General features: G+C 46.1%; 4 protein-coding genes across 4 annotated transcripts; 1 reads left to right on the forward strand and 3 right to left on the reverse strand.

The window, feature by feature from the left end:
- Window positions 1–53: 53 nt before the first annotated feature.
- LOC135808456 (FMR1-interacting protein NUFIP1-like) lies at window positions 54–10,718 on the reverse strand. Its single transcript, XM_065321647.1, has 9 exons — window positions 10,271–10,718; window positions 9,051–9,176; window positions 8,421–8,483; window positions 7,177–7,256; window positions 5,944–6,036; window positions 4,421–4,746; window positions 3,647–4,104; window positions 1,215–1,286; window positions 54–648 (listed from the first exon to the last, which is right to left on the reverse strand). Exons 1-9 carry the CDS (start codon window positions 10,502–10,504, stop codon window positions 529–531), a joined length of 1,572 nt encoding a protein of 523 aa, XP_065177719.1. The 5' UTR covers window positions 10,505–10,718; the 3' UTR covers window positions 54–528.
- A 274-nt stretch (window positions 10,719–10,992) lies between these two features.
- Window positions 10,993–14,476, forward strand: LOC135808457 (nuclear cap-binding protein subunit 2-like). Its single transcript, XM_065321648.1, has 4 exons — window positions 10,993–11,248; window positions 12,097–12,278; window positions 12,881–13,019; window positions 13,210–14,476. The coding sequence occupies exons 1-4, from the start codon at window positions 11,204–11,206 to the stop codon at window positions 13,321–13,323; spliced, it is 480 nt and encodes a 159-aa protein (XP_065177720.1). The 5' UTR covers window positions 10,993–11,203; the 3' UTR covers window positions 13,324–14,476.
- A 1,326-nt stretch (window positions 14,477–15,802) lies between these two features.
- On the reverse strand, window positions 15,803–17,684 carry LOC135808458 (NEDD8-conjugating enzyme UBE2F-like). The gene has a single exon (XM_065321649.1). It carries the CDS (start codon window positions 17,294–17,296, stop codon window positions 16,679–16,681), a length of 618 nt encoding a protein of 205 aa, XP_065177721.1. The 5' UTR covers window positions 17,297–17,684; the 3' UTR covers window positions 15,803–16,678.
- Window positions 17,685–20,569: 2,885 nt separating this feature from the next.
- LOC135808460 (arginine and glutamate-rich protein 1-like) lies at window positions 20,570–25,066 on the reverse strand. Its single transcript, XM_065321650.1, has 4 exons — window positions 24,621–25,066; window positions 23,210–23,432; window positions 22,821–22,904; window positions 20,570–21,378 (listed from the first exon to the last, which is right to left on the reverse strand). The coding sequence occupies exons 1-4, from the start codon at window positions 24,917–24,919 to the stop codon at window positions 21,217–21,219; spliced, it is 768 nt and encodes a 255-aa protein (XP_065177722.1). The 5' UTR covers window positions 24,920–25,066; the 3' UTR covers window positions 20,570–21,216.
- Between the last annotated feature and the right edge of the window lie 128 nt (window positions 25,067–25,194).

Genomic DNA, 25,194 nt, shown 5'->3' on the forward strand with positions numbered 1-25,194 from the left:
CACGCATCCGAAGGAACGTCGCCACCGTCGAGACCAAGGCGCAGCTGCAGCTCTCAAAGCAGTACTAGTGAAGTAGATCAAAGTGGTCAAAGACCGAAAAATCCCATTTGGATTTGGATCATCATGGGTATGATTGTTCCGGCATAAATAATCTTCAATGACCGGTGGATCATGCTGTGACGATGGCAAAATGGTACAAGAAGAACACAATCATGCTCATTCCGTCAACTCCACTCTCAAAGCATTGAACAGTAGTATTCTAGAAATCAGAATGTAGCCGAATAGTAAAAGTGTAAAGCCTTGATAATCCTGGGCTTCGACCAGGGTGTGGAAAGACGAAAAAGAATAGCCGGGAACGCAACATCTTCATTGAGAAACGCAAAATATCCTTTGATTACTTGACAACACACTTGTTCGGAACACATGGTTGGTGTGTAAGAGATTAATAATCAAGAACAACTTCAAGGCAATCAGTATTGCCATGGTCTGCAAAGTGCCGTAAAGTCAGGCTCGGGTGTAGACAGAAGATCAGTGTTGCTGAGAGGACGGCGGAAGGCGTGGGTGCTGGTCAAAGAAGTCTTCACGGACTATGTGGCGAATACACTGCAGTAGGATGTTCCTCTCCCTTCGCACTTCACCAGCCAGCAGCTGAACGTGACGGAAGAGAAACAAAAACAGCAAGGAGACAGGCAAAGCAGGGATGACGATTTTCGCCTGATAGTTGGCACATCTCTATTTCCCAACACCAACAGAAAAGACAACCCTGGGAGCAATACCGCATATCAAGCATCCATTGTCTGAAGCTAGCAAGGGGCTACAGCGGAGAAAGAAAGTACATGTAAATGTCATGTAATAGGAAATGAAACAACTCAATAAAGTACTGTACCCGTCTGTGCCTCATCTTCGTTGATCACTCAATCAGGTTAACATCGGTTATTTGCCTTTGTGCAAAGCTTGCCGTGTTCTCGCAGTTAGAGCAGTCTGACTCTGATGCACTGTACAAGCTTAGAGCCAGTTTAAAGTCCTTTGTTGCTCACTAGACTCACTGCAATACTGCAATAGGTTTGGCCAGTCATTCTGAGCTGTGCCGGCGAGACCACGGGTTGAAACTGTCCATAGATTGAGTAATGTCACAGGACGGTGCTAACATACTCCATGGCTTCAATTGCAATGGCTGAACACAGACACACTCAGTCTTTAGCATTACCACCCACCTTTTCCAACAACCCTGGCTTGGGTGGTGAAGGTGCCGGTGCCGGTGCCTGATGGCGAGGGTTCTTGTTCCGCTGGAGAGTGAGACACAAATCAGGTACAAGACATTCTACACTGAAAGGGCAAGAAAATGTGTGATTGTATAATTATGTTGAAGTGGAATAACCTGGGCAACGCAGTGGCAAAAGTCACCTTGATCATCCACACAGTGCACCCAACCTAAAATTAGGGGTGAAACGGTTCCATGTTTTTCATGTTCGGGTACCCGAATGCCAGCATAGTTTCCCACGGTTCGGGTATCGGTTCCATGCACTCTTTTCTCCAGACCGACCAAATGCGTCCGTGACAATTATTTTCAAGTTAGAAAACATTTTTACGAGCAAGAACGAGACATCGGAGAGTCCATGGTCCATGCGCGAAGAAGGTACGCTCGTAGTGACCAGGATCGATAGGAGAACCCTTTGGAAGGGCGGTGATCATACGGTAAGACATTTAAAATCTTGAGTAGACTTGGCAGGTACATGTATTTGTACGAGAACGAGATTTTTCGAGTTCTGGTTCGAAATTTGAAGGAACGGGTACTCGATTCTTTTCAGCTGGTGGTTCCAAAACCGGTTCCTTACCCGAACCGTTTCACCCCTACCTAAAATACATCTTTTTTCGTTGTTTAGCGCGGGGAAGGCCAGAATTGCATCCAAGTCTCAACTACGCACCAAGCAGAATCACAGTCAGTGCAGGTTGTGGGTTCGCTTGGTGTCTGCCGCATACAGTCCCGTATCCCGAGCTCACATTCGACTCCCAACACGAAAGACTTTACGAAATGGTTGACTAGAAAGGAATGTCCCGGGTCACGAATCCGAACTCTACGACAAGAAAAAGAACCGACTCTTTCGTTCCAATGAACTACTAAAACAAAACTCTCTCAAAGCATCACAGCACAGTCAAACAAAAAGGTGCAGCTAAAACCTCCTTGCGCACGCACAAGAAAGCGACAACCAAAAAGCTACTATGCAAGATCGGCTCAGCGAAACTGACTCCAGCGGAACCTAAATCGGAGCCCGCTGCACAAATGCGATATTACTTGAGGCATTGACCAAGGTGCACTCAATGGCATTACTGCTGGCGATGTCAGGGTAAATTTTTGTTTTGAGAATCGGGCAAATATTGTAATACCATCCGATTCCTGAAGACAAGTAGAGTATACTGGCAAAGTTTGAAGCAAATCGGAGCAAATATATGGGACTTATAACAGTTTAGAGTGCGCGGAGTAGGCGCCGCCATTGTCAGAAAACACCATGCATCACTGTACACAAACCAGAACCACGCCACGGCACAAAAATCGGTCTTGACAACAGGATCGCGGGTTATGAATAATTTTGCGCACTGTACAAAATCATTATGAAAATGTAAGACCGCGTACCTGTTGTATACATGTACTGTTTTTTTTTGCTGTTGACACTGCAGTACAGGTACCAGGGTCCACCTTACTTCGTTTTTCTTACCCGCTTATCATCTTTGTATCTTTCTATGCTGTTTATTACAGTCAGACCTCGCTTAACCGCACACATCTGTTTTCCACAAAATATCCGGATAGGCGAGGGAACCGGATAACTGAACACACATACTGCATTTGCATGTGGCATGTCAAAAGCAGTGACATTGTACATACATGTAGACGGGTCCTATGCAGTACAACTAGCGTGCACAACATGTAAAACAAGCGAGAAAAATGACAAGTGCATGCAACTGAGTGCTGTCCACATGCACCCAGCAGGTCAAGGACCTCATTTGCCTGTACAACTCCCTGATTCTAGTTTCTGAAAGCCACATGCAACCGGATACGACGAAGCTTTTTGTACACATTTTAACCAGTTTGTATCCAAAATCATGCACCGGTATGCGGATCGCGAGGTCCGGTTATGTTGTATGCATAACATATGTTGCACATCGGTAACCATCAATTTTCTTCCGGATGGCGAGGGATCCGGATAAACGAGGACCGGATAAGCGAGGTCTGACTGTAACATGTTTGGAGTGTATTTGCAGCCTTACAGTATCATTATCATGAGTTGCTTGCCACCCAAACCAGGCAATCAATCTTTCCAGAATCAATGAAAGTACACGTCTCCAATACTAGTACAGGTCTGACCACCTTTGAAAAAAAATAAACGCTCTGTACATCTATTGGGGATAATGCGATACGTACCTAACTGTGATCGAGAAATATTGCCGAACATTTTAAATTTAATCCTTAATTTTAAAAGTATTAACCTCTATGGCTGGTGATCAGCCCTTTCCGCAACTGTGCTAGGATCTGGTCAGTTTATTCGTACTAGCACAACAGCACACATGCTAGGAGTTAGTGGTAGCGATCTCGGGGATATTATAAAACAGAAAGAGGCAGAAATACCTGAATCAACCACAGCATATATACCTGCTTTTGCCTCCTCGGTTGCCTTTGTCGACCGTGTTGTCTGCCATCATGCGCTGTGACACCACCCTCAGCCCATTGGCTAGGATTCGGTACAACTGGTTCAGTGGCAAGCGGTTGCAACCGCCCGGCATCTGCCAGCAGAGCAGACAGAACAGCCGACTCGTCAAGCACAGAGCCATCATCACTGACAGTATCAGGAGCAGCAGATTCAAGCAGCGGACCAACAGAGCCCTCGTCACTGATGCTGTCAGGAGCTGCAGATTCGGCCAGCGGACCAGTGGCATCACTACTTGCTATAGTGGAATCGCATGCAGCATCGGTACTGCCCCCACCGAGCTGTGGTGTAGAGCTCTCCGGTGATCTCTTCACCAGTGTACTGCTGGCGGAATCTTCATCATTGTCACTACTGTCCTCATCACTGCCATACGAACCCAGCAGACCAAGACCAGAACGGTTTGCTGAACGGAAGAACAAAAAGAAAGGAAGAGAGCGAAGGGGGAATGTATGTGAGTGCGGTTGGAGATGTGCCCCCACCCCACCAAGGAAATTCAAATTAATGCATGCCTTCACAACATACCAGCACTCCTGCAAGTACTGCAATAATAGTAATAGTATACCGGTAAACGCCGAATTCACAGTTGTGTAAATTGGGAATATTTATTATGCATACGATTACAACAAAGCACTCCGTGACTTCTGTGACTTCACTGCTACACCTGTTCCTTGCAGCGGATTAAAGTACGTGCCACGCGCATGGGGGATTGCAGTACGTACCAGGTGACACAGCAGTGGGTGTCGATACGGATGCTGATGGCGCAGCTTCTGCAGCCGATGTCAATTCCGCTCCTGCTAACAGTACTCTGGGTGTTGCTGCTGCCAGTGTGTCTGATGTACCGGTGCTCGGGCTGCCGCTGGAGGTGTTGAACGGGCATGGCCTCTTCGCCTGCGGCTCGGGAGCGATACCGTCCGTGCGGACGGCAGAGTGCTGTACGTGTTGTTTCTTCTGGTGTTGGTCAGGCCGATCAGAATAGCTTTGTCGTTGGTGAGGGTGCTTGTTGCGCTGTCTTTGGCCGCCACGTGCACCAAACCCATTGCGAGACCTGCAGCAGGGAGAAACAGGCAATTATTCATGTAGAACAATCACTAAGTCACTAAACGCGTGAATGTTCTAACCTACAAAAGCCAAAACAATGCCTTTTAAAATATTTGCTGGAGGAGACTGTCCTCGTTATGAGGTTTTCGAGCACACAACTCGCTTCCTCAACAGTGGAACAATTTCAAAATTACTTTTATCCATGGAATAATGTTCATCGTTTCACCATCAGCTTGGTAATGCCTTTATTGACTCAATGCTTATTCATACTATATATTATTTATTTTGATACCTACATGTACTACACTCATACCTTGGTTATCCTGACCCTGAAGTGACGGGTACTTCGGTCTACCGGGCAACCATTGGGCGAGTTTTAGTGGATATATTACTACTTTTTTGGTCACTCTTTGTGGAAATAGTGACGTCATATGCCATATCCATGGCCTTTCCCCATCAAAATGTATGTGATTCGGAGTTACGGACATTTGAAAGTTACGGGCAGTACCCGGTCCTCCCGGACCGCCCAGATAACCGAGGTATGAGTGTATTTCACATCTGATCTAAATGCATTGCGCACCCAGGCCTACAGTCCTTTCATCGGAAACAGTCCTGCTGGCTCTTGAAAGTCCGATTTGGGCCGAATTAAGGATCAAAAACCCATGATGGCGACGAGCTCACCGTCAGTAATGGTGGTGATAATGTACCTAGCACTGATGACAGTGACGTGAACGCCGCCTGAGCACTGTGACAAACAATACTCATGCTTGCTCTCGTTACTGTCCTCTTCTCATTTGATTTCCATACAGTATTGTAAAACATTCCTGTGCGAATAAAGAAGCCATAAAATTACTGGCGGGAGGCACAGCCCCCCCCCCCCCCCCCCACCACTGTCATTAAGCGCCCTCCTGTGTTGTCGATTTTTGGTGTTTTTTCAGGCCATTCAACGAAAATGCAGTGGATAGCTCATTGGGGTACATTGCATTTAGGGTGGCGAGACGATTTCGGAAAATGGAAATGGGTTAGCGGTAACTGTTCCCCCCCCCCCCCCCCCCCCCTATTTTTACCTGGCTAGAACCCTGGAATACTCTATATGAGCATACTCAATAGAATACGAATCACAGGTAAAACCAAAATACAGTGCAAGCAAATGGCATCTACGAGTACTAAACTACACAACCACCATCGTTATTGCCCAACTTACTGGTGTAACTCGTTCTGGGCCACTTGGCCGCGCTCATGCCTCTGTCGCTGAGCTTCCTTCTTGCGACTGACGTTCTCTGTTGTCGGAAAGTTCCTTCAACATGATAGAACAAAAAGAGAGAGAAGACAAACTGTGGACTTGTGGTCGAGACTATACAGCAGAACGCGGAAACACAATCACGCATTGCCATACCAACAGACACCACGCTACTACGTAGCGTGTTATGCTGCATCGCTTCAGGAATAAAACCATGTGTGGTGCTCATGCCCCTCAAGGTAATAGCCCGTTTGGCGCTTGTACGGCTAGCCTATCTTGAAAATCAGGCTTGCATTCAAACAGGCTCTATATGAGATAGGCCCTCAGACAAAACAATACGGTACATGTCATTTGATCTTGAAAATGATTGCCAATAGGGTGTGCCGTGGTAGTCGGACCCCCCCCCCCCTTGTGTGTGTGTGTGTGTGTGTGTGTGTGTGTGTGTGTGTGTGTGTGTGTGTGTGTGTGTGTGTGTGTGTGTGTGTGTGTGTGTGTGTGTGTGTGTGTGTGTGGAAACGAGAGAGCTTGGAAGCTCAGGGCCCTACGCTATGCTTTTTTGCCTTGATGACCTAGAAAAAAAAATAGGGATGTTATAAATTCTTATAAGTTTCTACTTTTTGTTTTTAGACATAACCAGGGATTCGAACCCGCGCTATTGCCCTGCATGCATCCCCCGATACACTTCGCATACATACTAATTCTTCCAAGTTGCTTCACGTTATGATCTTGTATTTGAATGCCCTATTTGAATATGCATTGTGGCCAGCCGTCTTTGGATGTACGGTACGGGATAGGTACGGGACAGGTACGATCGAGGGTAATACGACACCGTCTTGATGACGGCAAAAAAAGAAAAGGGATGTTATAAATTTTTCAATTCTCCTATTTTTTTAGGCATTACCTGGGATTCGAACCCGCACTATCGCCCCACATGAATCCCCCATACACTTCGCATTCATACTCATTCTTCCAAGTTGCTTCACGTTATGATCTTGCGTTTGAAAGCCCTATTTGAATATTGCGGCCAGCTGTATGTGGCCAGCTGTGTTTGATGGTACGGTACGGGACAGATACGGGATAGCGCCAGGCGTGACACAAACACACAAACAAACACCAAATTAAAGCTGTGTGGACCCTGGCTAGCGCCAGACGTTACTGAAGTAACGTCTTCTGCATAGCTACGGGAATAAAGCTCACTTTCTGCGAGCCTCCCTCCACTTTGCAATTTGTTCTGGTGTTTCCAAAACAGGCACCATGCTACTGACGGCACTGTGTTTCTGCAGCAGAAGAGGTACAACGCAACATCAAAGCAACACAGAACAACATCAGATTGTGCGTATGCATGTACAAAGAGCAAATGCAACACCAAAACCCAGGGACTATGAAGTCACACGCATTACTATGGTCAGCAAGAACAACAACAACAACAGTATAGCTCAAAAGCACAAAAAGAGAGATACCGGACTCGTGCAATTAGAGCCCTCTCTAGAATAGCGTCCCAGTCTCTAAGGGCCAGTGAAAAAATAACGCCCTCTTTGAATAGTGCCCCCCCCCCCCCCCCGGGGCTTGTAACCAAGCGTATGTGCAAGTTTGGTGTTCTTTCGGTAATGTTTTTGTCCATGTCATTGAACTGGTGGTTTCAGGATCAAAATCGCAGTTCTTGTTGCCCTTTCTGTTGAGTCGTGATAGTTCACAGTAAACTTTAGGCTCTGTTTTTCTTTGCCTTCTTTGTTCTTATGCGGGATGACGTAAATGTACCAGCATTGAAAAATAGTGCACTCTCTTGAATAGTGCCCCATCTGTGATGGACATTATGCCCCATATCCTTCATTATAAGTTGCATCTAACTATAAGTCTTGACTCATATTCTAAAAAGCCTCGACCAAGAGTACATAACCTCCAGGAGTGTGCAACTGTCTGTACAAGTTCTATCCAGTGCTGCTACGGGCCGATGGCAGAGTTTAACATCACTTGATATCGACCGTTCAAATACAGTCAACTTCGCTAATAACGACTGCGGATATAACGACAATTCGCGAATAACGACAGAATTTCCATGCCCAGAGCAAAGTCCCATCCAACTGTAATACATAAAATGAGACTTCGGGTATAACAACACTTCGCGAATAAGGACACTTTTCTGATGCCCCGCCGAGTGTCGTTATACGCGAAGTTGACTGTAGGTTGCACTGGCAAACAGTACCAAGTGACCAGCAGAGAGTTGTACCCAAAGCGGGGTTGTGTACAGCCCAGTAGATATCATGCACAGGGTGTAGACAATGTGCACTGGTTTGTCAAGTGATGGGAACTTCTACCGCCGCCGTCGACCCCTGAGACTGGAACTGCACTCTTCGGGGGTTATGTACTCTTGGCGCGACATATTCAGGAAAGTACAGTACTACTATTTAAAGTGATAACTATCGATATTTGTAAAATAGTACCTCTTCTCGGTGGATATTGACAGCACGTTGAGTTCCCATGAAGGAACAGCCATCTACGTCACACTGCAACAAGAGAAAGAATAAGGGAGCGAAGCATGATTTTAGATCAAAGAAATACACAGAATAACAAGAGCAATCAAGGTGTGTTAGTCGCTACTCAAAGTTTCATGCTTTCGCAATCACTAGGCAACATGACTGTGTTGTTGTGCGTATTACGCTCTGCCTCCGCGGTGCTGAGCACTGTCAGCACACTGGGTGCATCCTCAGATCAAAGAAATACAGAAAGTCTGATACATACTTCATTTCACGTATGGGAAACTCGTCGCAACGCGAAAAAAGTCGACTGAAGCTGAATATGTTGGGCGCATAGTGCGACCGTCGTGCGATGTGTGTTTCCTGTGCATGAAACGAAGTATGAATCAGGCTTGAAAGCATCATTTCCACCGAGTTTCTATGCAGGAATCGGGCGATGGAACGTAAAAGTGCTAATAAGCCTACAGATATATCTGTACATGTGCGGTGACAGCCATTTACAAACAACAGGTGTTGGCCAGTGATTTCCCCAACACCATAATGGTACATAAGTTAGCTCTAAACTAAAGACTTGCGAACGTCTAGTCTACACTATACCTTGCGGTGATGTGCTTCATGCGCTCTGAACTGCGAGATGTCGGGGAACTTCTTGTCACAATTCTTGCAGAATACCGAGCCGTCCTCTTGTTTTTCTACACCATCGGGCAACGGCGCATTCAATCCCTGTACACAAAGAAAACACAAAGTCAAGATTTTGTCGAATACAGCAAGGAAGCGCAGAACACCAGAATATACACACATTTAGACACGGGCGAGTCTCACTTTTGGCTCCAGAGGTTTGGTCATGCAGCATGGATCAAGCTGCAGCAGAACGGTACACGTGTCACTTGGACAGCAGTGTTGGACAAAATGCACCGCAAGCAGCATATTGAACAATGACGCTGTTGTTGTGCAATGCAGTAAATAGTGAGTTTTGTTGGAGTGAGACATCTCAACTTCTCAAGCATGCAACAAAGAAGCTGTTGCTGGGTCGTTTCATACCATTAGGCCGCGGTCACACCGAGCCCGATTCAGCCGTTCAGCCAAAAAAGCGCTTTTTCGGCAGAGGTTTCCACGGAAACGGCTGTAAATCGGGGCACCAGCCACTTTCAGCTTTCAGCTCTTTTGGAAGCGCTGAAAAGCTGAAAGTGGCTGAATAATTTTGGCTGAAGTGCAAGAGTGCAAGAGGAGTTGAAGAACTTGAGTTGACGTTTGTTGTAGTCAGGTAGTTTCTTCCCACGTGGAGATTCAAAATTAGGACGTAGTGTGTAAGCAAATCACGTATACTGGGCACAGGGGTTACCCTCCAAATAAAGAAAAACCCGGGAAAAAAACGCGACAGCCAGTTTTGGCTGGCTAGTCGCAAGCCACTTTCAGCGCAAGCCAAAAACGGCTGAACTTGGTGAGACCGCGGCCTTACTCTTCCAATCAGCATGACTACAACTCACACAGCTTTCATGGCAATGAAGCGGTGATGAAACATGAATTGCTCGCTAGCTGTTGCACTTTTACAATCATCATAGCTTCATCACTGACAAAGCTGGGCAATTTGATGCTATGTTTCAACATATTGTCATGCACAATACTTGAAAAGTAATGACACTAAATGCTTTATAGGGTCCGCAGAATCTTCATAGCTGTGTGTTTGCAAAGAAGCAAGTTGTGACGAAGTTGACTAAAAGTCCCACCTTCACTAGCAGTCTAGCACCAACAGAAAATGTCACAAATAATTGGTGGGACTTTAATAGTTGAGAAAGTAGATACGCATTGTTACATACTTGAGCCTTCTGTACACCGCCAGGCATGCTCCTGGGCAAGCCCAAACACTGGGACAGAGAGGCTGGAGGCCTGGGTTGAAAAGGCATGCCTGCCCCAGGATAGGAGGACGAAGCGCCCATGGTCTGTACGCCGTATGGCCCTTCAAGTAGCATTGGGTAGGCATTGTGCGGCTGAGGAGGTGGTCGTCCATAAGCTGGAGACCAGATATGTGGTCCTGGAAAGCGACCATTCATTTTCGTTGCAAACACAGCACTCGAATCACTGTTATCCAGAACGCACAACTCCACGAAACTACTTCTGTACAGCACCAATATTTCACAGTATAAATACACTGATGTAGCTCTCTACAAGCACGATGACGGTCGATGTGCCACAAGTTAGCTATTGCATAGTATAGAGGCATGCCCTGCGTCTTGTAACGAATTGTATGTGCATTATTACACAAGAGAGATTGGAAGCTAGAATACGTGCATTATGCACTGCATGCACGTGTTGTTTTTAAAAAGTTTTTTTGTGATTTCTTGTTACGTCGCGTGCGTGCGTGCAAATAACCATGGTAACGCTCAGGACAATCATTTACAGAGAAAAATGAAAATTTATTTTTCGTGGTTGACGTCAGATATCGCCGCACACATCATTACGTCATGCAGGACAAACTGACTTTTGCACCAGGCCAGGAATTTTGGCAGGAAAGCAGAACTACAACAAGAAAGGTTCGAAAAATGAAACAAAAACAAAAATAGAACTCGAGTGTTGAATTGAAGTGAGCTCGAAAAATATAGCAGCTGCTGTAACTTACTTCCCTTGCATGCAATTCGGGAAGTAAGTATAAGAACATCAAGACTAGTATTCCTCATTATTAGACTACAGATTGTGACAGCCGCATTGTACAGCTGAAGATAGAAGGAGGCGGAGGAGGACGTAATCTCGTAATGTCTTTCGGGCCGAAAAGCGAATACAGAGATGCTCGATTTAGGGTAAGAAGATGCTAAGAAGAATGCTCAGTATTTATGATAACTCGGCTAGGTTCAATGCTCTGAAGAGGTGTACATTGTACATGTATGAGAAACTTGAAGAAATATCACATCTACTTGGTGCACGCAAGTAGGAACTGCTGCTACCATATTGCTTGGTACACAGCGTGCTGAGCTCTCCACACACTATGGACCAAGTAGAACAAGTTATTTGTTGTAACTAACTCCAATTTCCACGTCAAAAGCTGCCTGATGATGCTCATCGTGAAGATGTTGATTACACTGCACAGTGCTATCTCTCTTGTTTACTAATAATAATATTCGCGGGATCCGCGTCGGCATCGCTTGAATGTTCAGAAACACACAAACTAGCCTTCGCATCCGCAGGCCACCACTATGCCTGTTCACCTTAGTGGCGAATGCAGACCTCACAAGTGAATCAGGGGAGAGGAGGTTAATCTCTCAACCAATCGGGTGTGTAACGGCCCATAACCCTGTAAACTGCATCCTTGTTATTCTCACTCCGAGCTGTGAGTACCCAGTTGACCGTGGGTGTCGGCGCAGTTCAACACGCGTAAGAAGTCTTTTTACACGCTCCCTGCTACCAGCGTGGGTCTTGAACTCGGGACCTCATGATTCGCAGGCAGGCCTGCAAACCAATCGGCCATATGCGTTGGTTGTTTACTACAAGCACTTTATGGATTTCGCAATTGGTGTTACGTTGTTGCTGACAAATCTTCCCAGTAGGCGCACATTTGCCTGTTTGAAAATACTTCAAGGCAAGCACATTACGTGTTATGCTCATGTATTGTTGCCTCTCTTTCGCTGTGATGTACTGTGTACTTGTGCAGGGCAAGCGCGAAGACCTGGAGAAGAAGTTGTCCCAGTCGACCACTCTGTATGTGGGTAACCTGTCTTTCTACACGAGTGAAGAGCAGATCTATGCGCTGTTCAGCATGGCGGGGATAGTGAAGCGTATCATCTTAGGCCTGGACAAGCTCAAGCGCACGCCGTGTGGCTTTGCCTTTGTCGAGTAAGTGGCTAGTTCTACATGCGTTGACGAAAAAGAAGTGCACATGCTACTGACGACGCTAGTATTGTGTAATATAATAATAATAATAATATTCGCGGGATCCGCGTTAGCATCACTTGAATGTTCAGAAACACACAAGCTATAGCCTTCGCTTCCGCAGGCCACCACTATGCCTTAGTATTGTGTACTGCATCATATGGCTGTATGGCAGAGCACACGATGCATTGGTCTTCGAGTCGCAGGACATGTTGCTATGGCGATACAAAATGCACAGTAAGGGGTGAGGGCACAACAATGATTATGTGTTCGTTCACAGAATGAAACCTCCATTTATCGTACATGTTCTCACAAGGACTTCACTGTGCGTGTACGGTTTGGAGGGGGTCTCAGAGGCTCTATGTTTTGTATGGTTGTGATAAATAGTGATAGTTGTGGACGGCGCCTAAGTTGATAATGTATACAAGTGGATGTTAGTGGGCTAGCTGTTGGCTCAGGAACGTGCATGTGGCCTGATAAGGCACGTTGTTCTCCACCCCGCTGAAGCTATCACTGAAAATGCATGTTGCGTTGTGTTCCGTAACCTCTGTTCAATTGCTTCGTAGGTACTACTGCCGCGGTGATGCTGAGAACGCCCACCGCTTTGTCAACGCCACAAAGCTGGATGATCGCGTAATCCGTACGGATTTCGATGCTGGCTTCGAGGAGGGCAGGCAGTACGGTCGAGGAAAGAGCGGTGGCCAGGTACTGTGAAAGTTGTGTTGACATTGGCTATTCATCCTATAACTGCTAAGTATTTTGTGCATGCCTTTTGCGAGTGGTGCTTTCAGCCAGGATGTGCGTGATGTTTGTGCATGTCTAGTTGTTCCTTCATGGACCATGTCTTATGTGATTATGTTGCCGTGTTTGTGTGATACTTTGTCCGTATGTGCAGGTCCGTGACGAGTACAGAAAAGACTATGATGAAGGCCGTGGTGGACTAGGTGTTCACTTGAAGCGTTACGTTGGTGATACTATGCCTCTGCCTATACCCCCTCCACCTATGTGATGACCTGAGTGCGGAATGACTTTTAAATATGACTTTTCAAGTTCTTAACGCATCCTCTCTGAGTCTTGCTGAAGAATGGTTTCGCGAACCCGACTCTTCTGTGAAGACGACACGCACTTTCCAGCTTGAGCTTTTTATTAGCAAGAGTACATAATCCCCAGAGTGTGCAACGCCTGATCCAGCTCTGCATAGGGTCTTGGTCGAGCGTAATCGGATCTTTGCGTCATTATACCGTACACCTCTGAGGAGAACCCGGGGAGTCGCGGGTACTCTCGGATCGAAAACAACGGTGCCCTGCCTCGAGACCGGCCTTGCGCTGGTGTGGATTGTACGCATGACATCAGAAGATCCGATTCCGCTCGACCAAGACCCTATGCAGAACTGTTTCGGCGTTGCACACTCTGGGGGGTTATGTACTCTTGTTATTAGCGGTCAGGTTCATACGCGTGTTAGCCTTTTGCACATGTAATCCGTAAACTGGCAAACGTGAGCTTGGTTGTCCTGCTGCGACGCCATGCCACAAACTGGGAACAGCTGCTGCTTAGTGATGTCCAGAAAAGTCGAATCTAGCACTCCGTGTGCCATCTGGTGCAGTAACACCATAACTGTGTTACCACAAGAAACAGCTAGCTGGCGCTGTTTACAATGCGGAAGGTGGTGTGTTCAGCCCACAGGTTTGGCATGTGCAGCTAGCTACCTTGCCAGAGTACCGACTCGCTCACACTTTGCCCGCTTCCATTATGGCCGCTGTGTTGGTGTCTGCTTGTACCTCGCTTCTTTCTTATCATAGCACGGTAGTACGGTGTGCATGTTGGTACTTATTTGTGTGATGATGTGCTGCACGCACGGTGTACTAACTAGTTATTGCTGAGTTGCCGCTGGTCTATTGCCCACGAACATCTTGTGAGTCTAGTTCTGTGCTGGTGCATGACTGTGTTACATACATGTATGCGTGCAACGCATACTTTGTCTTGACTGTGCTACTGTTGCTGTTGCTGCTGCTGTTTTTGTTCCTGTCTTTTTATGTCATTGACATGCCGAGAAAATGCACTGCCCTTTAAATGTTCTTACTGTACATGTATCTGATATGCGGGCCAACATTACAATGTCATGGCAATATCTGTGCTGGCAATTTGGAAGCTGTATTATGTCATTGGTGTGAGTTGAAATGACTGTCCATGCCACACTACAAGTTGTAGACTTACAGTACAGGCATGATAGATGCCAACTATACAGCTTTACACATGCTTATGGGCTGCAGGCTACAGCCTGAGTAAATCATTCAGTATAGTACAATGCAGACTGCATCTGGCTGTGCACTCATGCACACACAGGTGACAGAGCAACATCAAACACACACACACACACACACGCACACCCATGTGTATTATCAAGAGTACATAGCCCCCCAGAGTGTGCAACGCCTGATCGAGCTCTGTGTAGGGTCTTGGTCGAGCGGAATCGGATCTTTGCGTCATAATACCGTACACATCTGAGGGGAACCCGGGGAGTCGCGGGTACTCTTGGATCAAAAACAATGGTGCCCTGCCTCGAGACCGGCCTTGCGCTGGTGTGAAGTGTACGCATGACATCAGAAGATCCGATTCCGCTCGACCAAGACCCTACACAGAGCTGGATCGGCGTTGCACACTCTGGGGGGTTATGTACTCTTGGTATTATATAATACAAGCGTACTAGTGGGATGTATTATACTTATGCCTTCATACAAACTGACAGTCAACTTCTTCCTGTTTCTATGGTGGGGGTTTGTATGAGGTTTATATGCCCAGTATAAGCCGCCAGCATGATGGGCAAGTTGACTGGAAGTTTGTATGAAAGGTCAGCATAAACCGGTATATATACCGTGTACGCCCGTCGCATACGCAAGACAAGAACGCAAAATCGGCACCCTCAGAGTTTCTCTGCGCAATGATAGCAGACAAGATCTGAATGAAACAGATCAAGCTAAACTAGCGCCAGGTGACAGCCTAATCTACACAACTGGCAGAGCCATGTGAATCGACCCCGATGCACACCTGGTCTACACCACAAGGAGTAGAATCTACATCGGAATATGACGGCCAAGACAGTTATATTATGCACAGTTTGCACATACGCACAACACACAAACATACACCGTGGTGAGCGTATATGGGTGCAGAGTTGCAATATATGGTACAGTACACATCCAGCTGGAGGCGAAATACTCTCAGCGACACACATATTTCGACATGGCGTGCAGTGCTCATTGCGGAGTCCAAACACGGAGTCGGACAAACCATTGTATGATGCCATGGTTCAAACCAGCTTACAAAAACGTAATGGGACTCGAAGGGAGGTCGTGTACGGATAAAAATACACGCGCCCGCCACACGGTTCTCTTACCGTAACAAGTATGACTATACTATTGTCCTACTGCTGCAAAATGGACATAAGTCATTATAATTCGATCAACTCCTCCAGAACCCAAACATTCAGACTCTCCTCAACAGCATTTGAAATAAAATCCGCTGACAATCCGGAAGAAGGAATCAAAAGTTGAATGCTATCCGTAGTTGTCCAACACTGACAATTACCCGGTATACTGTATATCATGTAATTTTAGGTGAATTTAAATTTCGGTATCAGGGACCCGCCAGGTTTCAGGTGTAATGTAGAATTAGGTGACCAGCCTACCCTTCGCATACAGTGCATACTCTAGTGCCTTTTAGGTGTAATCTAAATTTAGGTGCCTGAATTCTCTACCGAAATTACCGAAATTAAAATGACACCGAAAATAACGTGTTATACAGTATGCAAGCTACTGGTAAACCAAAATATACAATCAGGAAGAACTGAATAATGTCAACAAAAGCTAGCCAAGGCAATTATTGATCTTATTTAAAAAAAAAAGACTTTATAATGAAAATTACGTGTAGTGTAGCGGTTTAAAAAAAACTTGAGGTTGGAATTATTGCTCTTCCAATGTACTGAAGGTGCACGTGGAGCCGAGATGGATAAACCATATTCTGGACAAGACACATGACTCCCTATCTCCGATTGGGATATAAGATGCAGCTACATTGGACTTTCGTGAAGTTGAAACGTTATGTTCGAATGCCAGGCTGCTCCGGCCAATACTGTCCAAGTACGGGCAAGAGAATATGGCATGCTTCATATGAAGACTATCAAGTTCAGTGAATTAAACAAACAACAGAACAACTGGCACCTAAAACCGACAAAAATGACATGCCAAACTCCTAGGACGGCGGAATACAACTACATGTAATAGCATAATACTCTCAAATTGTGTAGCAGCCGGTACTGCAACACGTCAAAGGAAAACTAAATACTAATCTAGGATGTGATGGTCTCCTTAAAACCATCTGTCCCACGGCCGACTAGGTTTATCAGGCCGACCCGGCAAGCTGATGTATTTTTCTACTGCGGGAGCAGGCTTTGGCGTGGCGTACTCTCGGATGTAGCGGGTAACACGGGTTTCAAACTGCTGCCGACTCGTTGCATACATTTCCGCTGCTTGTACGTTCAACGGATCGTCAAAATTGAGTAGGTCCGTGAACAGACTGTTGATGCCCCAAATAACTTCCTTCAGCGATCGTGTTGGTAGCCAACACAAGCCATTGCCCAGTGAACTGTCACGCAAGATGCTCAGGCAGATTTCCCCAGTCTCCGCAATATTGGGATGCCAGAGTTTGGTTTTGCACATACATTTGGGAGGTGAGTAGTTGTACTCCTCTGGTACGTACACAGTAAATACGAACTCACCACCTTTCCAGAAGCCCTCGTCCGGCGTGACGATCACATTAAACGTGTGCAAGCAGTCTGGGTTCGATGCTTCGATCTTGCACGTCTTCGGTGCCCTCTCAACAGCCTCCTGAAACTCTTTGGTCAAAAGCCGATCTCTAAGGCCAACCTTCTGAGCAGGTGCTGCATCACTCTCTTGCTCTTTTCGTTTCTGAGCCAATTTGAACATTGTTATGACTGTATATCCAATACACACTTCCAAAGAGTTGGCAATTTTGAGTTAGAATAGGCAGATCTAGATGCCTTTTCTCAGACTTAGGACTCAACAAAAATCTTCGGCTGCACACACATTATCCTTCACTTTCAAGGCAGATGTAGAATAAATTGACTAATAATGCACAGGAAATATTGAATGACTACGCGTATACACTGCTCTAGCTTAATAGTAATATTACACAGTGAAGGCTGCTAACTTGTTCAAAATATCCACAAACTTCCAGTAAGGGTAGGAAGTAGAGCACTACAAAAGTACAAATCCTCTCGTTCCAGAACCTTGAACATGGAAGAACTTTACTTGGGCCTTGAGTTGAGTGAACAAAAAGAGCAGAAAATGTGCTGATATGAGAGAGAGACCCGACCCGTGTATATGTAGGCGTATCTACGTTCAAATCATGACGATTTTACCCTGTAACATCTTGTCATCGCATGGGGAAAACCCCAAACTTACATTAATTAAATTTTTTGTTAGAGACTGGGCTATTATAATTATTGGAGACTTTTTTGGGCTCTTATTTTGTCAACTATCAAGGCATATATGTACAGCAGCTAGCAGGGAGTCGTACTCAAACTAGTTTGTGAGTACGACTCCCTGATGTACCGGTACAGGCATAAACTGACCATTATCAGGACTGATTTTTCAACCCTAAACTCAGGCATATATACGGTCAAAACAGATGTTTCACAATAGCATTGGCGCCAGGAAGGAAGCAACTGCAGTACTGAGTACTGAGTAGACCGAAAACCTCCTTACAAATAATGTTCTTGGCATGTTGTACTGCTGTTATATGCAGTCAATATACTTGTTGCATACTCCAATTGTGACCTGCGCTATTAAATACTACAAATAAAAAATTGTGGAGACTGTGCTCTTATTATTTCAAACCACCCTCATTATTGGAGACCTGGGCTTTTTTTAGAGAAAATACGGTAGTTGCTTGTGTGCGTGTGTATAAAATCTGTTGAATGGTGTAATCATCAGTCCCAGCACAACAGGGGCGTAGCAGCCGCTCCGGCCGGTCCGGCTTTGGCCGGACCTTTGCCGGGCCGGACCACTCAAAGTTTTCGCCCGACCACGACCACCATAGTAAAACAATGCCAAAAGTGCCCAGAATGCAGGATTTTGCACCCTAATTTCAAAACAATTACGGGGGGAGATCTCCCCCCGGCCGGACCACCGCCAACGGCGGTGCTAAGCGCCTGCACAAGTAACAAAAAAAGTTGCTATGTCGAACATCAAGAGTACATACATGTATGTACTCTTGCTAACATACATAGCTGTTCTTCTTAGGGGTCGTCGCAAAAGTTTTTTGTCGTCCCTGAAACGAACATGATTCATTTGGGGGGGGGGGGGAGGGGAGGGGTGCGAGCCAAAATCGCAAGTCGACCGACACTGTACATATGACATGCACATGCATACGATTTTCGTTGTCCAACATAGTGTTCGTTTCAGAGGGAGGGGTCCGAGTACGAAAGAACGATGTTCGTTTCAGGGACGACAGAAAACTTTTGCGACGACCCCTTACGGGAGGTCCTAGAAAGATTGTACGATCGTACAGTCATTTGCCGGTTTTGAGTAGAGTCCGGCGGATTTTGCCGGCAGAAAAATTGGCAGAATTCGGTACCGTTTTTCAGGTAAGTTTCATGCATGTTTGGTATGTGGATAAAGAAATGGAGCAGAATTCGAGGAATTGCCCGCCATAAGGTTTGTATGGTTCTGCCAATTTTACTGCTTTTGCGAGCAGAATCCGCCGGTCCCTAGTTTTGAGATTCGTTAGAATTTCACCTCGCTAACCCACAAAAACAAAATTAATACCACTGCACTTTTCCCTAAAAGGAGTATAAACAGTATCTTCTAAGTTAGTATTTAGTGGTATTTTACCTGCATCATCTGCCTTGTGAAATTCTGTCATCGTCAACAATGACTGTACAACTAATTACTTCCTTTGAACTGTCAAGCGTTTTCTTTCACTCATTTCTCACCTACCGGTATGTTGAAGTGTTGTCTTTTCAGTTATTATAGCACATGTGTTTTTCCAAATTTCCAACAATCCCTGTACTATTATAATTAAGTATCCTGAAGAGAAGGGAAAGAAAACGTTTGATAGATGAAAGGAAACGTCTACTTGATTGTGTGGAATTGCGTCTTTGCATGCGAAGGTATATTGCAAAATAATTACTCGGCACGAGTATTTGGCACTACATACATTGTACATGTATCAAGAGTACTTAACAGTACTCTTGATTGTATGGTATACCGGTATGCAAGCCTTAGGCTGTGTTTACATGAGAAATTTCAACCCGGGTCGAGTTCAGCCCGGGTTGAAAGTCTGTACGACAGACAAAAGAGGTGAGCGTTTACATGAAGACAGTTGACCCGGGTCAAATACTGATATGCCGCCAAAAGTCCACTTCTACAGTCCTGTATGGTCACGTGAATCCGTTCGCGCGAAATTTGCATCTGCAGTGCTGTTCAAACCTGGCGCGAGATACGCACAGAAGTACGTTTGTACGATTTTCTTGACCCGGGTTGATTTCAACCCTCCCCTTGGGGGGAGGGTTGAAATCAACCCGGGGCGAAATTTCAACCCGGGTCAAGCGCAATGCGTCATGTAAACGCGCCATTCACTTTGTGCACATGGCGGGTTGAAATCTGACCCGGGTCGAACTCAACCCGGGTTGAAACGCTTCATGTAAACACAGCCTTAATAGATCAACACATTGATCGGTTGAGGGAATGTTTCAAGACAGAGGCCGGGCTCTACCAACTGAAGATGGTTGTAATCAGGAGCACTGTTTTCAACACAGTACGAGTACATCCTCCGCCTTGAAACATGCTGTCAACATACAGTGATGGCAACTGAAATCCGACCCCCTGAGCGGTGGGTTCACATTCTCTGCGACGTGAGCGCACCGCTCAGGGCCCAGGGGTCGGATTTCAGTTGCCAGCACTGTAGTACACTGTATGACTATTTACAAGCGTACACGCAGTGCCAGTGCAGTGCTGAGAACCTGAGGGAACTGGCCCGGCCTGGTCTGTGAGCGAGTGGACTGAAAGCGGCTTTGTTTTACCCAAGACGTCGGATTTCTGCAACATCGGCATACCACAGCTCAGGGACATACACCTACCGGTACTTCTGCAACGTGCATGAATAGCGACACTAAAAAGCAGGTACGGCTGGAAGTCTGATCCGCAAGAGCATACCAAAGATAACACTAGTAGGTGTTATGCTGTTCAATACACATTCAAGTACTGCATGACGCAATACGATCACGGTTACTGCCAGACTGGCATCGCACGCACATACACACAGGTCCATGCTGACCCTGCACAATACAGTCGGACTAATAAATACAATACAATAAGAAGGGATGCAATAACTCAACGATACACATCGAGCCTAAAGCCAGAGAGAGAGAGAGAGAGAGAGAGAGAGAGAGAGAGAGAGAGAGAGAGAGAGAGAGAGAGAGAGAGAGAGAGAGAGAGAGAGAGAGAGAGAGAGAGAGAGAGGGGAGAGAGAGAGAGAGAGAGAGAGAGAGAGAGAGAGAGAGAGAGAGAGAGAGAGAGAGAGAGAGAGAGAGAGAGAGAGAACCATACTGGTAGCAGTTCCGGGTCCATAGCGGAGGAGATAGTCCAACGGTGAAAAAACCTCATGGGGAAGGGTGTGTATGTACAAGGGCTTTCGTGTATATCATGGTCTTCATCAAAATGTTTCATGCGTGTTAAAATGATTTATGAAGGAAGATATTTACAAAAAAAGGTAGGGCAACATTTGTGTACACATGCGATTCAATTCTATTCAGCCAAAGTGATGATGGAAAAGTATAAAGGGAGGGGGGGGGGGGAGGAGGGGTAAAAATCTAAAGATTATACTACCTTTTCAATGACATCGAGAATGGCTTCCGTGCACCACCGGCCTTATTTAGTATCGTATTTTGCATGGCTTTCTGCGCCTGCTGATGGTCCTGTTTGAGCTTATTTATGCGCTCTTCTAACCGACGCTTCTCCTCGAGCATTCGAAGTCGTTCGTCTGCCTGTGGACAGAGAAGAGAGAAAGGTGCAATGTTAGACAGTGGAATAAAGAGAATATATGTATGAAATTGACAAGCATTAGAACACAGACAGTCTCAAAGCAACGGTCAAGGTAGTTTTGCTGTACCGGCAGCCTGGGCTAAGCAAGAGAATCAAGATGCTGCTTACTTGGGTGCCGAGAGCCATGAATGCACCAGATCTGAACAGATGTGCACTACATGCTCTCACTCAGTGATAGCACTCTGAACAGGCCACGGCAGAAGCACACAACCTCTTGAAGCACCAGGCGCAAGTGCAACAAACCGATCCTTCAGTGTAACACCCTTCTTCTTGTAGCAGTGCAAGTGTATGGTATAGGTAATTTCTAATTTGGCCAACACCGTTTGATACTAATGCGGCATACCTAGGGTATGACGACAGGACTAGGCGCGCACTCTGCGGTGGCATGCATATGCAAGATTAAACGAAACTAAGCCAATGAGGAAAAGATGAGCTTTCAACTGGCAACCTCCCTCTCTGTATTGAACATCGTAGCCGAATGTGTACAGCAAGTGGGGTCCTTGAAGTAAAGAACTGTCAGATTGCAAACCCACCTCTTCCTCAAAATGATGCACCTGTATGAAGCCCATTAACGTTTTCACCGAAACAAGGCATGAATTAAGAAGAGGACTCACAGTCACAGCAAAACAATACTTGCCGCTCGCACTCCACGACTTCTTTGATGATGGCATCTCTCTTGAACGTTTCTCTTCCTAACGATATGGAATCCATAAGGCCTCCACGACCAGTGGCGATACCTATCTTTGCTTGCGTTTCCGAGTTTTGGAAATCGGTGCAATTGTTTGTGAGTCACATTACTAAAAGCCACCATTAGAGCACAGTAGTGCTGTAAAGCAGCAGCACTCTCTGAGACACTGCTCGACCGGATGAGTATAAAGCAGCACACGCGAGGCGAGGCGGTCTCACAAGGAAATCCTCGCAGGCCTATTGTACGCCGCTCTTAAAAACATCTACAGCTCCTCGCATCGTCTTTCATAAGCATGACTAAAGTACAGGACACCGCACACCAGCGGGCAGATAGCAACAACACACTGATCCGTGGAAGCAGGGCGCCTATTCCTCAAGGGCCTTTACAATCCAGCCCTTTCATGAAAATCAAGACCTGCTTTCCTGAGAGTGACCAAGAAATTGGCAAAACAGATCGTTAAAGACACGGAATTCAATCTAGAATGTGTACTCGACCCACATCATCATCAAGCGTAATAGGAGTCTACATCAAAGAGACATACTAAGTAGCCATACATACTTTCCTCCAACAAAATACGGGCAAAACAAAAACAAAGTTCTGACTTGACGAAGTCCCAGGCGATTTTAGACTGCACCGTCACTGAGCAACTTGGGCCCAAACCACCGACCCGCAACCCACACAGCACACAAACATTACCATGGACTGCTGCAGTTCGTCCACCTCCTTCTGCAGGTCGGTGCTCTTGGTCAAGTACGTATCGCGTTCTTGTCGCAGTAGGCACTGCAAACAGGAGCAGAAACAACCATGGCGGGAACATTCATTTGATAACTATGATTTGACCGGTAACACAATATAGACAATGGCAAATGCTTAGTTTTACATGAAGAAATATTGTAGAGAAACGGCTGGCGGTATGCCAGTGATACATGGTAAATACGATAACTGAAGTTGTTCACCTAGAACTGATGATTTGTAATTGTATACCGTTTTGGCCTGCAAGTAAAGCAATAGGCGTGCAGACGCACATTCTCGTTAACACTTTACCCTGAAAAAGTAGGCAATGCACACTGCCAAACCAAACTCACCTCCTTTGCCTCGTACTCCTCCGTTCGAACCTTCATTCTCTTCTCCATGTCTTCGTTAAGTGTGCTGTCCATTTCACGCTGAGCTTCCTCAACCCGTAGCTGAACTTCCTTCTCCATCTCACGGCGACATGCCTCGACCTGCTCCGCTACCCGCTGAGTGACCATAGTCTCGATTTTTCGCTTTGTCTCCTCATCGGCGAGTTTCGTTTCAGTAGCTGTTCGTCTGTGTGCATATGAAAATAAAATAACTGGAAACTTGAGTAAAAATCAACAAAATGTCACATTTTGCGGTGCTCTACTACACAATATTGATGGTGACTATGGCTATTTTTCTTGGCCATTCATCTCTACCTGGCACACTGAAGGTACAGCAAACTTCAGATCCTAAAATCGGGCAAATTTGAAAAACTGATTTAGTTTATCAAGGTCATGCAACATCATTTTGGAATGAAGATAGAGGTTTGTTGTTGCTCTCCTGCACCATCATATCAATATTAAAGGGGAAGTTAAGGCAAAAATTAAAATTTCACCAGTTGTAGTCTTCGGGGTGCTGAGTCGAATGGTCTTGGTCCGAGAAAGCTGAGACGCTCCCTTCCTACTTGAATCCCAATCGAACTCGCGCACTTCCACCGAAACTGGGTGACTGCGCCCTACTAGATGGGGATTTGTATGCAAAATGTCACTAAAAGCGCCATTTCGTTCTTATAAAAGCACGGATGACCTCGATTGGCCCATATGTTGTAGTCTTTTGGACGCTGAGTCGACTGGTTTTGGTCCGAAAAGGCTGCGATGCAGCGTTCCTCCTTTATTCCCAATCGAACATGGTTGAACAAGCGGTCACGTGCTCCTGGGTGCCCAAATCACCTGGTCACCACGCCAGCAGGCGACAACTTTCACACCAAGGTTCAACTCGAGTGACAGGACTGCACCCAAAAAAGGTCAAACAGGCTAGTATGTTGTACCCTGCAGGCACGGTGACCAGGTGACTGGCGTACGCAGGAGCACGTGACCGCTTGTTCAACCATGTTCGATTGGGAATAAAGGAGGAACGCTGCATCGCAGCCTTTTCGGACCAAAACCAGTCGACTCAGCGTCCAAAAAACTACAACATATGGGCCAATCGCGGTCATCCGTGCTTTTATAAGAACGAAATGGCGCTTTTAGTGACATTTTGCATACAAATCCCCATCTAGTAGGGCGCAGTCGCCCAGTTTCGGTGGAAGTGCGCGAGTTCGATTGGGATTCAAGTAGGAAGGGAGTGTCTCAGCTTCCTCGGACCACGACCATTCGACTCAGCACCCCGAAGACTACAACTGGTGAAATTTTAATTTTTGCCTTAACTTCCCCTTTAAATAATACATGGCTAAATAATTACTGCTTAAACGATTGAACAACACAAACATGCACTCACATTCTACGCATTCGGTCATCCTCAGTCCGACCATCGCGTTCCCTCTCGTCCTTTCTGGGACGTTCCCGGCTGGTTACACTCCTTCCAAATCGATCCACACGCTCAGGAGATGGGCTGATAGCAGCAAAACGGCTCTTTCTACGAGGAGACCGACTTTTACTACGGGAGCGCGAGTGATGTCTGCGTCGTCGGTCACGATCTCTGTCTTTGTCCTTTCTGTCATGTCGGTGTTTACCTCTCGAGCTGCGAGCAGGGGAAGAAGACTTGCTCCGAGAGCGAGAGCGGGAAGAATGCCACATTGCCACTAGCTACAAGGTTTTAGTACTATGTGAAAGCGTAAAGGACTTTCGAGTGAACGCTGAAATGAGAATCAAAACCCACGTCCAAAAGGCAACCTACAGTGATTCTAATAAATTCTAAAGCAAAGCAACACTCAACAGACTCAATACTAGTACCGTACTAGTAGATCTACGTACAAAAGTACAAAACAGAAGGCCAAGGCAAGTAGGACCCCGCGGCCCGCGGCCCGGACGCATGTACTCAGCATCGCGCATATATGCCATGCATGCAGTTA

This window comes from Sycon ciliatum, chromosome 2 (genome assembly GCF_964019385.1).
Source record: "Sycon ciliatum chromosome 2, ocSycCili1.1, whole genome shotgun sequence".
NCBI lineage: Eukaryota > Metazoa > Porifera > Calcarea > Leucosolenida > Sycettidae > Sycon > Sycon ciliatum.